Consider the following 17,935-nt stretch of genomic DNA (forward strand, 5'->3'; position numbering starts at 1 on the left):
AATGTGTTAAATAATTCTGGATAAAACAATTTTACCCTGAATAAATGGCCTTTTTTTAAGCTGGCCTTTTAAATATTTTGCATCATTTATTTTAAGGAACTCTGTACATCATGTTTACTGATGTTACTGTGTTTTATTTATTCATTTTGCTTTTATAGAACCAAATTCCTTAAGTTTGTGGATGAGATCCTCTGTTTGGTCATTTGGGTTGGGATGGTGAGAAGCAGCAGTACCCATGGCAACCCCGCAAGGGATAAGTGTGTTGGATAATGGATGGATAATCAAAATGTTAACCCATGTCATGCACTTTAATGGCAATTTTACCTGATGGTAAGTAAATACATGCAAACTTCTGAATTTAAAGAGTGTTTAAATAAAAATAAAGAAATACTCACTTAGTATTGTGGCAGTTAGCAAATAAAAAAGTTGGGTTATCCTTAGCTTACTTAATACAGGAAAATACTAGTTTCACTAGACAGTGAGAATTTTTTTTAAACTTATCAAACATATAAAGATCTACATACCAGATATATACTTGTAAATTCTGCAAACATGCAATATATGTGTAATGAAATACCCTTCATTCATCAAAAAAACATTTCTGTATATTTCTGATAAAATATTACAGAGTTTATTGCGCATAAATATTACAGAGTAGCATGCACTTACTCAGAGGCTGCAAACCTGGAGCAGAAATGCAATTATTTTCCATGAAAGTCATCATCCGTCTGATCCAGAAGGAGGCATTTTCTTACGTTCTATTTTCATGGTTTGGTTTAAGTATCTGACATGCCCAGCCGGTCTCAGACCACCTGGGCATGTTGTTTCTCAGACTTTCTCTTTGTTCTTTCTCAGACTTTCTCTCGTTCTATGACTGTTCAAGATAATAACTTAAAATTAGTTTGAAAATCATTTATGTAAACTTCAGCAAACGAGAGAAAAAGAGACAGAGGAAGAGAGAAAGAGACACACAGAGAGAATAAATACTTGATAAAAGTTAAACCTTTAATAAGCTAAGGTGATATTTTCAACATTCATTTCCTATTTTTTAAATTGCTTCAGACTGGCTAAACCGCATAGCAGGATATACCCAAAAAATAAAAATAAAATCAGAATAGACAGTTATTTTGCAATCAACACAGTTGTATCCCAGTTAAGTTCTGCACTCTCTGATCTCACCATATTATTATTTTTTTTACTTATGGTAGGCATTTAAGTCTGACAACACATCTGTGCCGCACAAATATATGCCTTACCAACATATATTTGTTGTTTCGGCAGTGATGCGGCATCCATTGAATGTGGGAGAAAAGCAAAAGAGCAAGCAACTGCTGGGCTTTCTAGAATTGCTTTAATATCTGTTAATAAAGCAACATTTTATAGAAATAATATAATTCAGATGGAAGGTAAATAAAGCATATATGCTATTTTTTCTTTGCAACTTCGATTGAGCTTTGCAACAGCTATTTAAATACTTCATGTAGAAATTACTGAAAATGGGGGACAATTATAGAAACGAAACTATGAGGCTGCTGCAAAGAGTTCTCTCACCAGCTGGGCATCTGCAAGAGGCTGTTCCATTGGAGCGTGTCAGGCAGGTGGAACCGTGCAGGCAGGGGTTGTGGAGGGAGTCGCAGGGGTCATAAGGCAGGTCACACAAGAGGCCAGTGAAGAAGGGGGAACAGGTGCAGGAGAACTCCCCAGGTATGTCTGACTGCGTGCACCGAGCTCCATTTAGACAGGGTCCAGAATCACACTCATTCACATCCTGTGCACAGTCCACACCTGTCCAGCCCGGTGAACAAAAACACCTTGAATACAAGTGACGGGAGACACGTAGAAGTAATTTAATAACAGTAATTTAATAACACTAATAAAACAATTCCTAAATAAATTACGTACAAGAAAGGGTGTTTTATAAGTAGTTCAGTAAATTAAGTACGTTCATGATTTTACAATGTCGTTCCCTCATCAAAAACATAGCTAGAGTGTTGCCTTTGTTCTTTCATGATTGCTTGAGAAATCCTTTAATCTCCCATGGCAACCATTCAACTGTGCAAGACGTCTGGGTGTACCAAGCGCCGGCTTGGATCTTATTTCCGTAGTGTCAACATTCAAATATTTTAATTTCTATGTTGTCTCATGTCAATCCACACTTTCAGAATCTATAAATAACTCAAAACGTCCTGGGGAGACTTGTTTCTTGTTTTTGTCGTGGTCAGTCATACATTTAAATATATAAAATCTTAAAATGAATGACATAATACAATAAGCCAAAAATTATAACAAAAAATATTGTGCACTTATTAAAAATAGCATAATTTGATCCAAAAGAATGTACAACAGGCTAGGATAATTTAACACATTTTACAAAATGTGCATATTTATGCATGAAAAACAACAAAAGTGTACTGTGCTTTCATCTCCGTTTTAGTCTCACACCGAAAACAAACTTCCATGCAACTAATTGCCCTCAGAAGCATTAAATGAAGCAAGTTCCCCTGATACTTGTGCGCCCAGTTTTACACAAGGGAACACAACAAACATACGGAAAATGCGCTCTGCTCAAATGAGACCAAAATTCCACTTTATGGCCAACGTGACAAGTACTACATGTGGAAGAAAACAACCACTGCCCGTCAACTTCCATTTATCATCACTATGGTCAAACGACTTGAGAATAGGCCAAAGGTTTGATAAGGCGCTGATTTTTAGAGTGTTGTAGACAATAGCTACGGTATTCTCAATGCAAAACATTTTTATTTTTACTTGTGAAAAATATTCAACTTTGAATCCTTCCACTTGAAAGTGAAGCATATTTTTACTATGTTACAGTAAGTTCCAATAAAATACATCCACAGAAACAATATGATTGCATAAGAGTAGAAAGTGTGAAAATATGACCATAGACTATTTGTAAAAAAAAAAAAATTGTGAAAAAAACCAAAACCAAAACATCCAAATCTGTCACTCTAACATTACAATAAAATGAAAGTGATCAAACGGACATTAATACTTTGCATGCTATTGTAGAGTAATGTGCGGTAATTTGCATTCTACACATTCTCTAGCATACAAGTATAATGTCATACACGCCGGCACTTCTGTCCTGCATCTTTGTGTAAGACAGTGTGGGAAATTTGCAGGTTAATTGCACTGCTGGTGAGAGAAGCTTTTAATTCTGGATGGCTGAATGTAGGACACCAAAGGTGAGAGTGCTGAGTGGGGATTAAAAGGAAATGCTTGCATGCTTAACATAGAAAGAGGGACATGGGATAGAGAATGAGAATACCTGCGCGTCTATGTGTGTGTGTGTGTGTGAATCTGAAGTACTTGCTCTAAAGCCAGGTGGATATTTCACTTAGTGACAGCAAGCGCTACACAGTTGGCAACGATTCCTCATTGCATTCCTGTCCAACCCCCAACTTTTCCACCTGAAGCACTTTTACGTGTCCCCAGTGAGAGCGGGGCATAAGCCGAAGCTGCACCACTGGCTCTCTTCTCCGATGAGTCCCAGATCCCCTGAAACCTTTCCATGCTGTGAGCCATTGATTGTCTCATTTGTTTTACTTGCCATCTGCAATTCATTATCCCCGCTGTCAGTGGAAGGACATATTGCTGCCTCTAAACAGCTTCTTTTTATGCATTTATTAAATATCTGATGCGAATTGTGAGGACAATGCCCTCGAGCCAAATAGCACAACCTACTTGTAGCCGTCAAGAAGGTCTGCGCAGGTGGCGTTGTTTTTGCAAGGCAGCGACAAACATTCATCAATTTCTCGTTGGCAGTATTTCCCCTCCCATCCGGACTGACACACACAGTCATAGCTCTGCAACAGAAAAATTGGAAACACTACTAGATAAACAGAGGGAAATTTTGACTCATCTGCACTTGGTATTAAAAGTGTTTAAGCTAAAGATAGGTACAAATTGCAATGTCACATTTTTTTGAATGGGATGCATACGCAACAAGAAGCTGTTAATTGGTTTGTCATGTAACAGATATTACATCCCGCTAATTTCTTGAGCAAGATGATGGAATTCTTAAAACATTTGAAAACATTATGAATAAAAAACACTGCAGAATATAACTTCCTACTCATGAACAAATATTCTTTCCTCCGGAAATCTGTTTAAACTCAAAGAGTCATGGTAGTCTTACATTTTCCTATTACCACTATGCAGATGTATTCCTCCTACTCTCCACCCTACGGACATTATGAAAGCCTGTTCCTCGGTGCCATTCAATATACACAATATGAGCTTTTATAAGCATGCGGTATTACAACTGTGGTTTCTGACAGGGAAAGGTTGTTAATAGCAAATTTAAAAAAATAATAACCCCCTGTATGTATGTATTAGTATTTTTGGAGATCCTGTGTCATAAATTGTCTCTACAGTTCTATTTAAATCTTGTGGATTTGAATCAACATGTGGACTGCTTGTCACTTAGCCATTTTTGCATTATGAGTTATGGTGATAAATCACAACATGGCGGATAAATGTTTTGTGCCCATTGCTTTCTGATGTAAATACCTCTTTACATACAATATAAGGGGCTGCAGTGAAGGGTTGATGCGAATCCTAACATGTCAACATACTGTTGAATGCTCTAAAGCAACTTTTGGCCTAATGCAATATAACCACTATTTCATGCAGCAGAGGGAAGCCTTTAAACTTTGCCTGTTATAATTTGCACTATATAGGCTCAAAAGGCAGAGAGGGAAAATGCCGTCATCTTGTGATAAATTAGATACCTCCAGGAGACTCCAATTCCTTACCCCTGGCAAAAGAACATAATCTCATTTTTGCTGCTAAGTCACCTTCAGGGACTGCAATTCTCCAAAATAAGCAAAAGCTCCACAGCACGAGGTGTTCACAGAGGCAAACAAGAAGTATAAACAAGAAGTTTCCGAAAACCATCCCTATTTGAATAATGAGATAATGAAAATTATTCCCCAACATTAGGATTAAAAACATATTGACTGAGATGCCATTCTAGTCTGTTCGTGTGTTGTATCTAAAAGGGGTTTTAGGGAATTCCACTTAAAGTTAGAAAAGGAGCAACAGTAGGATTTTTCTTTGTATTTTGTAAAATGTTCCACAAGTAGCAAATAGGATTTGTCCTGAATTTACCATTACATTTAAAAAGCTCTTCTTCAGTTTCAAGAAAAGCTTCTTCTTAAATGTTCTTAAGCTAAAATCTGTTGAAGCGTTTTAAGTGTGTGCTTGTAAATCTCCTCAACAAATCCAGAAAGAGCCTTGATTTAGAATACTCTCAAGGCTATAGTAGATATATTACTTTAATAGCTTTTTCTATCGCACTTTTTTCATTACAGGCACATTTTCATTGATATGTTTGTGAACGGTCACATTTCGTGGCTAGTCTTTCTTGTGGAGGGTGCCAGCGACTGGCTGCAGGACAACTGAGAAGGTCTCCCATGATTGTGCAACCCATAATACAATGCAACATTTTTCAATTAACAACCCTTCCTTTTAATTGCTTTTAATTAACCGCTACAGACACTTAAAAATCACTTTGTGTAATGAACTGAAATAATATATTGCTTTGAATTGAATTATAATTAAATGTTTTAATGACGTTCTAATGTATTGAAATAAAGCTGTGTGGGCCAAGCTACCAGTTTACTCAGTTTCAATAGGATAACCAGACTGAATACTTTACACTGCAAAGGAGCCATAAAAATGTAACATGCATTTCTCCCATTAAAATATAGCGCAACTATCCTTCTGTTATCAAATACTGCTAATAATATACATGCCTACAGGACACATCCCAGTTTGAAGCTTTTAAAAAAAAAAAAATATATATATATATATATATATATATATATATATATATATATATATTTGCAAAACAAAACCCCACTCACCTGATGGAGATCCTTACAGACAGAGTTGGGACTGCACAAACTGTCCACGCAGTCATCAATGTCTTCCTCACATCTCAGGCCAGCATAACCAGGACTACAAAGGCAGTAAAACCCATCTACAACTAGAAGAAAGATAGTAGCACAATTATAGGACCTTGTACTGTAAAAATAATTCATTGCTCTGTGGGTACTAAATCTCGGCAAAGGTAAGTGCTGATTATTAGCATAAAGCATAATGACCGTTGGGAACCAATTTTTTTTTTTCCCTGTGAATATGACCTTTAAATAAACACCTTCTGCAGCATCAGTAAAGCCTTTGTTGGAAATGCGTCTTGAACATTAGTCTGATCGGTTTTGCCATTATGAGCATCTTCAAATCAACATTTTTTATAGAAGCCATACATTCTTCATTGCTGTCTCATGTTTCTTCTCAATAAAATATTGTCTTTTAAAGAAGCACACTCAACATGCACGCAGGGCATAACCTAAGAGGGAAAGTAGATCAACAGAAAAGGACATCTCAAATCCTTATGGTTTTCTTTATCCAAATACTATAAATATGCCAGGTTTTTTTTTTCCATTAAAATTTAGAATCTCCCACACCTAATAATGCATTCCTCCCTCTTCTTAATTATTAATGACGTTAAATAGAGATGCCTCACTCGGTTTCTCCTGCACAACATGGGTACAGGCAGCCAGTGACAGAGGTAATTGCAGTTCTTACAAGAGTAAATTTATTACTTCCCCAGTGAGGGTCCCAGGATTCTTCATTATCCCAAAGATTTACCACGTAATCTATGCTGTCACTCTGTCTTTTTGCGTGTAGATGCTATTACTCTCATTAAATGCTTTAAGTCCTGGGTGGCAGCAGCATTACTCATCTCAGCCACTGTGGCTATGCAATGCTGTCCCTGGTGGCTGGCTGTTGCCGAGCACCGGCCAGTAGGATCCAGAGGCCCTTGCTCTCTAACCTAAAGAGACCTGGTTATGCTCGGGATTGGTCAACAGAGCCGGCTGAGGTGTGCGGTAGCACTGAGGGGAACAGACAGTGATCCTTAGACAGTAATCAACTACAATTACATCTCGTTTTACAGAACAAGTAAGGTGAAACTGTAGCAGGATTTCAGGATACATTAATGGCTAGACGGTACAAACGTTATGCTGCAGAATTATGTTTTTCACTGATCATGTCCTACCCAGAAAATGTAATAGCACAGGAATTATCTTATCTTTCTAATCCATAGAAAAGAAATGTATTAAATTATAGAACAATCGTTGGTCAGTGGGAAGTAATTCATACCTTTCATTACGATAATTCATGATTTATAGTTTGCATCATTTTTATCACTATGACCAATTAGTTTTTAAATTACATATGCTTGAGATGACACATAAAGGCTGAAATCAAATTAGGCTTACAAATTATGTCATTTATCATCTATAAGTTACATTAAGCCACAACATTTGCACTAATTTCTGTATAAAGTCATATTAAGGAACCAGTAAGGTGTGCTCCATAAAGCAATGTGTGGGACTCTCATGCCTGACGTCAGATTTATTCCCACGTAATTCATATTAGCTGTGAGTGTGACCCTACAAAAGCATCGGCTTTAAAAGTGGGTCAAATCAGTATCACAATTCAGGAGAAAAAGAAAAAGCAAGACAGACAGAGACACCAGTGAACACAGTTTTAAATCCATATGTAACCACTCTATTTTACTATGTTCAGGATATTTAAAGGGAGGCAACAATGGCGTCAAAAGGAGGGCAATTTTTAATGGGTTATGAATGTGAGATAGTGGGAATGTGTTATTTATGTTATTAATGTCTAAACTAACATTAATAACATAAATAACAAACGTGTTATGTGCTAAAAATATAAATGTGACTGACTGAAAAAAATAAATAAATAAGGAACACACACTCTTCTGTTTATTTGAATTAATATAACCTTGTCTTCTGTCATTAGACTTTGATTCCCCAACTATACATGAACAGCTTTCCACAATTTTGCATCATGGGCAACATGGATATGTAGAATATGTATTAAATTGTCAAAACTAAAATAAAAAAAAGTGTATTTATAAAGCAATACATTGTGAGCTAGCTAAAAATATTTCCTGTTCTGTGACAGCTTCAGGAGACTGTAATACTGAGAAAGACACCCAAGTGACTTCTTGGAGTGCCTCACAGCCTTCTGTTACTGTGTAGCCACGCACTTCAGTCAAGAATCAAAAATTGAATAATCTGGCCTGGGAATTTCTGTCTTCCAAAGACAAAATCTTGTTAATTTATTTTTTTTTTTTTTTTTTTTTTTTTGTGTGTCTTGGGAATATTATGAAATAGTTGGCTGATGCAATGATCTGAAATTTTGTAAGGGTCTGATCTGCTGATACAGATTTTAGTCAAAAGACAATCTAAAAAAGAAATCTAAAAGAAGAGTTACAGGTTACACACCTCTCTCTGCATCACTGGAAATCTCTGAATCTAAACATACAGTAAAATCCTTCAGGATGCAAGACAGAGGTATCTATCCAAATAAAACCTAAGTGCACGTTAAAAATTTTAATGATTGCAGAAGGGATGCCTTAAACCATAATTAGAATCTTACACAAATGTACAGCAAGACTGTTACAGTCAGTGTTGCTACATTATTAAAGCAGGCTAGGCTCAGTATGTACTTCTTGTACTGTAAGTAGACTTGTACTGCAATGTAGAGATTTTCAGGAGGCCACATGTGTTGACAAATCCAGCATGATAGGCAGATTTGGTAAAACAGAGCAACTTTGTAGCAACAGCTCTTCTTGTTATTCAGCAACAACCTAAATAAATAGAGCACATATTCTCAGGATATGTCCTGTGATGATGTCCTTTCTAGAAGCTTCTGCAACCTTCTCTTGTTAGGCCAAATGTTTTTCCCTCAGTAACATTATACATATTGATGAATGCTGCTGGAGCCTAAGATATGCTTTATTAAGTGATAGGGAAGCCTCACCCCCAGAAATTTAGCTTCAAACTGAAGGGGCAACATGATTTCTCTCTCAAGGCATGTGTAAAGTTTTACTTTGTTCTTAATTAGCCGTAGCTGTGGTTTATATGTTATCTGCTACAAACTCAAAGGAAGGTGATTTAGCAATCTAACTGTCCTGAAAACATCTTCCTCCATAATTAAAAATATTTGAGACACATTCTAATGTGTTTTATCCACTTTCTTTACAGATGTTTTGTTTTACGGTAACTGTAAACCTTAATAATTACACTGCGAGAATGATTTTACTTCTCCTCCCCAAACTTTACATACTGAATAGAACTCCTATAAGCCAACGACCCCCTATAAAGATAAATATGTTCACAAATATCAGGGACTTACTTACTACTGTGCCTCTTTAGAAAATCCTGAAACAGATTTCAAAGCCAGAAGATGACTGGCGCAAAGCACAACAAATTAGATGTGTGTATGCGCGTGCGCAAGTGTGTGTATGAATGCATGTCTGGAGCTTTCCTCCCATCTTGAGGGCCTGTTATTAAGAATGTTGCCAACATAAGCTGTTTCTTACCATCATAGCAGAAACCGTGAAAACAGGGACTAGAGCTGCACTCATCCACATTGATTTCACAACGGGGGCCAGAGAAGCCCTGACGACAGTGACAGCGGAAGCCCAACGGAAAGCGGTCCTGATCCAACTCTTCCACACACACAGCACCGTTCTCGCAGGGATTACTGGCCTCACAGGGCAAGAATTCACACTTATAACCTGAAGTTAGGAAAGGAAACACACACATAGAGGGACCATGCAGAACAAAAGAATCTCTATAGACATACAATTCAGATGTAAAAAAAAAATGGTGTCACCTACAGGGTTTAACTAAATATCTACTAAGGACACTGTATTATGCTCAGTGAAGCTCACTAGAAACAAATTAAGTCAGAAACGCACACAGCAGGAAGACGGAGCTTTTCTTTTACTTAATTGATAAATAAACTGGCAGAATCAACTTCTTATAAACTATTTCTGAAATCCTGTAAAATAATCCAAGTAGTAGATTTAAAGTCTGTGTATGACTAATACTATCATAGTCCATACAATCATGTCCCTCCAAATGGCTTAATATTAAAAATATTTAGTTTTATAAGCACCTAAAACAAAACATCTGTTTTGCTTCTTCTACAGCAATGACAAATAAGTTTGTTCAAAACTCAGCAAAACACACACTTAAGTCAAATATGTTGCACCATGGCAAAACCAGGAACAAGTCACCACAGCAGAACAGAATAGAGAAAATTGTGATTTTCACAAAAAAAAATGTATGTGAAGTGTATTCAAGACTCACAGTGTAATATGATGCATATAGGCTTTCAATTCAAAGCGATATATTATTTCAGTCAGTTCCGCTGCGACCGCCAGGCGGCCTGTCATGGAAACCTGCACGACACCACCAGCTCTTGCGCTGCTAAAGATGGGCTGAGTGTGCTATGTTGGTAACCAGGTGGGTGAGCAGTGGTATGCGCTGTGCTGACTCACCATTTCTAGTGGCTGTAACACCTAAAATAAAATAATTATTTATGTTGCGCTTTTCTCTGGGTTACAGATAACATAGTCATCAACCTGTCATCAGGCAAATGGACAAACATTGAGGGCTGTTTTCTCACCAATCTTGTTTGCAGAGTGCCAACATTCAAATGGTCAAATCTTCTACAGTTTTTTTTTTTTTTTTTTTTTTTTTACATTTCTATGTGTTTGAAGTAAATTGAAATCTCAGAATCCATACCTCTGGAATCTGGAAATAACCCAGGGAGACTTGTTGCTGGTTTTGTTGTGCCCAGTCACAAATGTTAAAGTACACAATTAGAATCATTCCCAGACAGACAGACAATGTGTGAAGCACACATAAACAATGTGAGCAAACTAACATGCAACTAAAAAAAAAAAAAAAAAAAAAAAAAAAAAAAATATATATATATATATATATATATATATATATATATATATATATATATATATATATATATATATATATATATATATGAAATGTCTTTGTGTAGAAGCCTAATGATGCCATGCAGTGCTTGTGGAATTATGCCATGAACAGTAAATCAATAATAAAAAAGCTAAAACAAACATTTTGGGATTTTGTCCTACCTCTGATAATCTCTGCAAAATAAATAAAATGTTTTTGATCAAAATAACTCATTGCCAATAAAATTAGCAGTAAAAAAGAATATAATATGAACAAAACTTTAAAAAAAAAAACACTTAAATGTTCACTTAAAGACAATTGTATTATGTACAATTCCTGATTTCTTTTAGGGTGTACATACACCCGCTTTGGTGTGATGGAAGGCAGTTCAATTTCTAAGAAAAATAAATAAGTAAAACATAACAGAAAAAAGTATTAATCCACTTAGAATTGCAGACTGAAGAGCTAGATTTTCATCTGGACTCTAAAATTTCTCGACTCCCATTGCCAGTTTGAAATGTCTTTGTGTAAATTATTAGTGTTTCTTTTTTTTTTAGTAATCACTTCCTCTGCCTTGCTTCAGCAAGGTTCAGATTTGTGAAGTGCTGTCTTGATTATTGTCTTTTCAAGGGGATCTCACAGCCAATGAGCTAATTAGAACTGTGAGAGTGGTACTGCGGTTTTAACAAGGGTTCATTCAAAATGTGTAAAGGTAGAGTCTGGCTGAATGTCTTTCATATGTTTTAATGATTTGCAATGAGCTGCTCTTAGGAACTGAAGTACAAAAATTTTAACTAGGTTATTTGAAGTTAATGGCAGACTCTTTTTTTTTTGAAGCCACTTAGAAATTAATTAAAATACTGCTGCACTTCAATAAATTAAAACATAAAAATGAATTAATTTCTGTAATTTAACTCAAAAAGTGAAACTGATATCAATCCATCGATTTGTGGTGTATAACCACGCATCTGCCAGTGGGCAGGAGGCAGGCTATGCACTGGACAGGCCTCAAACTGTCAATCCATTATACATACGGAGTTAGATATGTCCAGCATTCATTTTTATGATTATAGCTAATAAAACCCCAAATGATTTTTCTCAGAAAACTTTGTTACATTTCAGGAATTTTTTAACCAGAAGTACTAAAGTCAGTCCTTGAGGTTCAGCATCCAGTATGTTTTAGTTCTAACCTGCGAACATGGAGACGACTGACGACTCATCAGTTGTTAGCAAAGAGTCATTGACACAAAGTAACAAAAGTCTATTCGTAGAGAAGCTGGCAGTTAAATTTCTGTATCTGATCAAGTGAATGGCAAGTTGAGAAGAAGAAAAAAGTGTGGAGAAAAAAAGATGCACAAGCAGAAGGCTAACTGCAGCTTGTGAAGCAAAGTACATTCAAGAGTTTGGGGGCAGATGCTCAAGAGCCACTGAGGGCAGATATATTCAGGACCAGGGGCTGCATTCCTTTTGTTAAACCTTATACATAGAGGACATGGATCACAACTGTCACATTGCTGGAGTTAAGCCAATCTTGACCCAGAGACTATTTTAGGCCCATCTTACAAAGGAGAAAATAGATTGGACTGTTACGCAGTGTTCCAAAGTCCTCTTTTCAGATTAAAAGAAACATTGCATTTGACGGAAATCAAGGACACAAAGTCAGGAAGAGAATTGGAGGGGCACTGGCTTGGGTTTCAATAGAACCGTCCACAGTTAGTGGTCATTTGGGGAGCCATGCCATATGCTGGTGTTGGGTCACTGTGTTCTCTGAAGACCAAAATCACTGTAGCCATCCAACAGGGAATTTTAGAGAACCTTATACTTCCTTTTGCTGAAAAGCCTTATGGATAAACCGATTTCACTTCCCAGGAGGGCTTTGCACCTGCAGACACTGTCAAATGGATTGGTATCTGGGGTTTTAGCAGTGATTTCACTGTGCTGGACTGGCCAAACTCATCAAACCTAAAATTCAAAGAGGATCTATGGAGGGCAACTGAAATACACCATTATATTAATCTTGATTTTTTTTTTTTTTAAACCTCAGCAGTCACAAGAAATTGCTATCATGCCACAGTCAATATTGCACCGACCATAACCACAAATTTCACTTTCTAACTGAAATACTAAAAATAATTATACATCAAAGATTTCTCAAACCACCTCAAAGCCTTTAGCTTTTATATGCACCGGTAATGTTGCAAAGTGCCACTCCTTCTATCTAACAAAGTGATGAAGTCGACACTTGGGTGGCCCAAACTTGACCGGGGCTTACATCAGTCTAATCACGCCCGTATTCTTTCTTTAACCTGAGATACAAAATGAAGACGTACTCATTTTAATGTGTCATATGAAGTGAGTTCAGGTGGGTGAAAATAATAGTATGTGAAGTTAATTAACTTTGCTTTTTGTCCCCCTTCTCTCAGTGCTCATTACCTTTAAATGGAGCCACACACTGGCAGAAGTAATTACCGGGCAGGTCAATGCACGTTGCGCCATTCTTGCAAGGAGATGAAGCACACTCATCAATGTCAAGCTCACATTCTGTACCTTTGACAGAAAATAGCACAAACTGATACATATGTTGTAGTGAAGGGTGACTTGCACAAAGAATGCAGGTAATTAATTTAATGTTTGTGCCACAAACACTTCATGATCTGTGTCATAAGGGATCACTACTGTCCAACAGGTTTCTTAGCATTAGTGACTCAGAACAATTCGTTTTATCTTATTGAAAAATGCATCCAAATATCTTGGGTAACCAACATGAACTTGACAAAATTAAATGTTTAGGAGAAAGGGCACTTTGCAAATATTACTCACCAAACAAAACACAACAACGATACCTGGGACTGCGAAACAGAATTAAAGAATGTAATATATTTCAAGTAGTGATGCGACATGGTGTTCAGTGTACTTAGTATGGAATTTCACACATTATCTGTAATATGTCTGGAAAAATAGAAACGAGCCAATTAGTGAGCATAGACTTGCCTGTGCAAACAACCAGAGTTTGGGTAATTTACCCAATAATTCATTCTCCGTGAGAATTATTTGGGGTTGTCAGGAAACTGTTGAGAAGCAATTACTGTGTTTGACTTTGAAGAGTGGAATTGATATATCTCCCAATTAATCTCAACTTGTCTTTGTAAAAAACAAAAATAAATAAAACTTGATGGTTTTTTATTGCTTTTCTCTCCACCTTGCTTTCAATTGGTGTTAGCAGTTATTTGCTTAAGAACATTGAACTGTAAGACAATAGTCTTGAAAAAGTGAGTTTGGTTGCAATGACTGTCAATTTTAATTTGTATCGATGTGTAAAGTAAGTGCCCTAGAAAAATGTTAGGAAACCTTTAATAATTTTAATTGATAATTTGCCATTTTAAGTCTTACTAGTTTAAGAAAAATTACTGTTGAAGCTTATTGTTCAACTTAAAGTTTCTACTGTAAATCAGGAATGTTACTATAATCCGATGCACATGGCTAGCAAGACTATTAGAGCAGGTGGTAGAAAGTCAGAAAATTCTAGGTCTAAATGAGACAAAAGATGAAGAATTCCCCTTAGTAAAATGTACAAACCTGTAAAGCCAAACTTGCAAACACATTTGTAGCCATGAAGAAGGTCGACACATGTAGCATTGTGCAGGCAAGGAGAGGAAATGCATTCATCTATATTGACTTCACAGAAGTTACCTGTGATAAAAAACAACATGAAATAAAACAAAAGATGAATAAAGTAAAATCATGACAAGTGCCGATGTGACGGCTTGGTTTACACCAACAATAAATGTGATAAAACGAAGATGTACAAAATAGGTACACCAGCTCTATAGACCCATTATAGGCTGTGCATTGCTCCACGTTTTATAGGCTGTGCATTGCTCCACGTTTTTTGGGCAAAGTCAACAAAGCAGCTGAACAGCAAACACACAAAGCAACAAGATGTTTCCTTTTCCTTTTTGCACTATCACTGTCTCACACATTTACAGCCTGTGTGAGCGCAAGAGGAGGCTGTTACAAAGTGTGAAATGCCAACATGATAATGGGTCTTTGAATTACGCCAACAATTCATGTAATTACAGAGTACTGCTTGTGCTGCTCTTGTAACACTACAAAGGACAGGACTTGCTTTATAGCCTCACTACCTTCCCTGAAGATGAGCCATGAAGGTTTGCATGTAGTTCATGTTGACATATTGATTTTCTTTTTTTTTTTTTTTTTTTGGTCAAAGTCTATTGTCAGTAAGAAAGAAAACAGAGACTTTCACAAATACTTTGGAAAAATGCAAAGATTTTTAAGTTCTTGAAAACCAGGAACAATCTCTATCTGTGTTTTACGGTGGCCGTCAGGTGCAAATGTGCAGCAAAAGAGAAAACATGCAAACAAAAGAAAAGACACACCCCCGAATTAAATGCAGCAAACAAAAAAGAAAACACCCCCGAATTAAATGCAGCAAACAAAAAAGAAAACACCCCCAAATTAAATGCAGCAAACAAAAAAGAAAACACCCCCGAATTAAATGCAGCAAACAAAAAAGAAAACACCCCCGAATTAAATGCAGCAAACAAAAAAGAAAACACCCCCGAATCAAATGCAGCAAACAAAAAAGAAAACACCCCCGAATTAAATGCAGCAAACAAAAAAGAAGACACCCCCGAATTAAATGCAGCAAACAAAAAGAGAGACGCAAACAAAAAATAAGACACCCCCGAATGAAATGCAGCAAACAAAAAGTGTTGAAAACGGAAGTGCTCCAGACCACTAGGGGGAGTCTAACAAAAAGTAGCTGTGTCCGAATTCAGGCTCTGCATCCTTTAAAGCGGGTGTTCAAAAAAGCAGCAATGGCGACAAAATAATTTTTGCTGTATTACACTTAAAATTACACAAAATTATTTTTTACAATGTTTTTAGGCGAGAATGTAGATGTATAGATCTGAAATATCTGCTCGGTTCATTAATAAATTATCTACTTCCAATATTGCTCCGACGTTTTCGGAGATGTCTTCTCCCGCTGCATTAACAGCCAGCTTCACTCGCAAGCTGTCAGCTGGCCGGGCGCTCCATGTAGATATTAAGTTAAGTAGTAGTAAAATCTTTTGGTTAAGTAAAGTATTTAATTTATTCCTGAGCAAATGGGTTTGACTGATTAAAGTTAAGCCTTCAAACATAGTTTATTTAACTGTAATGTCTTACTACCTGAGATCTGGAGAGTATTTGAAAATGAATAATATCCCTTGTATATATTAAACATTTTAGAATCAGACAGATTTTCTTTTTACTATGGAACAACCTTTATTACAAAAGGTGAAGAATAATACAGAAATAAAGAGTAAAAAACAACTGAGTCCGTTTTTTTTCCTTCGCTGCTCTGTGCTTCACGTTGTCACGGTTGCTAAGCAACATAACGCCGAGATGGAGGCTAGGCAGCTAGCCGGAGGCTACAGCTTCTCTCTTCTGGTCGTCCATATTCGTGGCCTTCGAAGGACCCGTCTTCTGTAGATCGGGCCGTTTCTCACATAGACATAATAAAAGGACAGACGCCTAATGGACCGCTCTCGTCTTATCAATACATACTTATATAAGTATACAAACATAAATAAATAATCATTAATACTGAATAATATACATTAGGCTATGCATGATTATGCACACACACACACACACACATATATATATATATATATATATATATATATATATATATATGTATATATATATATATATATATATATATATATATATATATATAATGTTTTCCAGCCTACGAGTTCTGGTTTAAGAGTGATTCAGCAGCTGAGATTGGGTCCAAAATCCGATACGAGATTCATCCGTGCTGTGCAGTGAATCTGTCTCTCCCTTCTTCCTCACGTCGTAGGAAACCTTCAAAACAAAATCTTACGTTGACTGAGTTAAATAATTAAATAATAGCCATTGTCATCTGTGTAAACTTTGCTGGTGAATGTTATGATTTTTATAATATTGTTTCATTTCTATAGTAGGCTCTTGTATCAGATAATCTAAATGTTGGAGAATGACTGAAACATTTTAAGATTTACGGAATCTCGGTTAGCTGTCAGAGCGGGGGCTGAACACCAAGCACTATAGCTAGCATTAGCTGGTATTTCGCCAGTGGACATAAATACAGTATAGTAATATTCTAATCACAAAAATACACAGTAATATGTCCATCTTACTTGCGAAAAGTCTGTCGAGCCCTCACGTCAGTAGTCCGTCGATCCGATCAACAATATTCCGCAGTGCTGAAGGCATCTTCTGCTGTTTTGGTTGAGCAAAGCAGGAGGGACGACCGCTCCAAGAGCGTATTTGCGCCGGAGCAGCCAATCGTGGGAGGGGGTCTACTCTTTTATTATGTCTATGCTTCGAAGGATCAGTTTCTCAGGGCCCTTGAAAGGATGCAGAGCCTGAATTCGGACACAGCTATTTTTTGTTAGACTCCCCCTAGTGGTCTGGAGCACTTCCGTTTTCAACACTTTTTGTTTGCTGCATTTCATTCGGGGGTGTTTTCTTTTTTGTTTGCTGCATTTCATTCGGGGGTGTCTTCTTTTTTGTTTGCTGCATTTCATTCGGGGGTGTCTTCTTTTTTGTTTGCCGCATTTAATTTGTGCGTGTGTCTTTTCTTTTGTTTGCATGTTTTCTCTTTTGCTGCGCATTTGCACCTGTCGGCCACCGTAGTGTTTAGATTTTTCTTAAGCAAACGTGTTAAATAAAGTAAAAAACGACAATGTATTCAGGTTTTTTTATATATTTTGTCACATGATTTGAATCCAACAAATTAAAAACAGAATTAAATTTCTGTTATTTAAATTAACAGAAATTAAATAATAATTTCTGTTAGTAAAAAGGAAAAAAAAGAAAGAAAAAAAAATTCTAACAAACCTGGCCCTGGGCAAAAAAGTAAAAACTGATTAAAGCTAATAATTGGTTGAGCTGTCCTTGGTTGCAACAGTTGCAACACTTTCAAGTAACTTTATTTTAGCTTAGTCTCATTAGACTAATTTAAACCATAAATGGCCTCTTCAAGGTCAAGCTATGCATCCCAATTTGATTCAAGTCCAGACTTTGAT

General features: G+C 36.6%; 1 protein-coding gene across 1 annotated transcript in view; it reads right to left on the reverse strand.

The window, feature by feature from the left end:
- eys (EGF-like photoreceptor maintenance factor) overlaps nucleotides 1–17,935 on the reverse strand; it is a 183,479-nt gene that overhangs the window by 116,359 nt on the left and 49,185 nt on the right. Inside the window, exons 19-24 of the mRNA XM_088012971.1 lie at nucleotides 14,430–14,543; nucleotides 13,287–13,400; nucleotides 9,452–9,649; nucleotides 5,895–6,016; nucleotides 3,709–3,830; nucleotides 1,552–1,811 (exon numbers count right to left, since the gene is read on the reverse strand). Coding sequence (XP_087869097.1) covers nucleotides 1,552–1,811; nucleotides 3,709–3,830; nucleotides 5,895–6,016; nucleotides 9,452–9,649; nucleotides 13,287–13,400; nucleotides 14,430–14,543 — 930 coding nt within the window. The remainder of the gene's footprint in view (nucleotides 1–1,551; nucleotides 1,812–3,708; nucleotides 3,831–5,894; nucleotides 6,017–9,451; nucleotides 9,650–13,286; nucleotides 13,401–14,429; nucleotides 14,544–17,935) is intronic.

Source organism: Poecilia mexicana, unplaced genomic scaffold (genome assembly GCF_051168715.1).
Source record: "Poecilia mexicana isolate PSO_F unplaced genomic scaffold, ASM5116871v1 scaffold_15, whole genome shotgun sequence".
Classification (NCBI taxonomy): domain Eukaryota; kingdom Metazoa; phylum Chordata; class Actinopteri; order Cyprinodontiformes; family Poeciliidae; genus Poecilia; species Poecilia mexicana.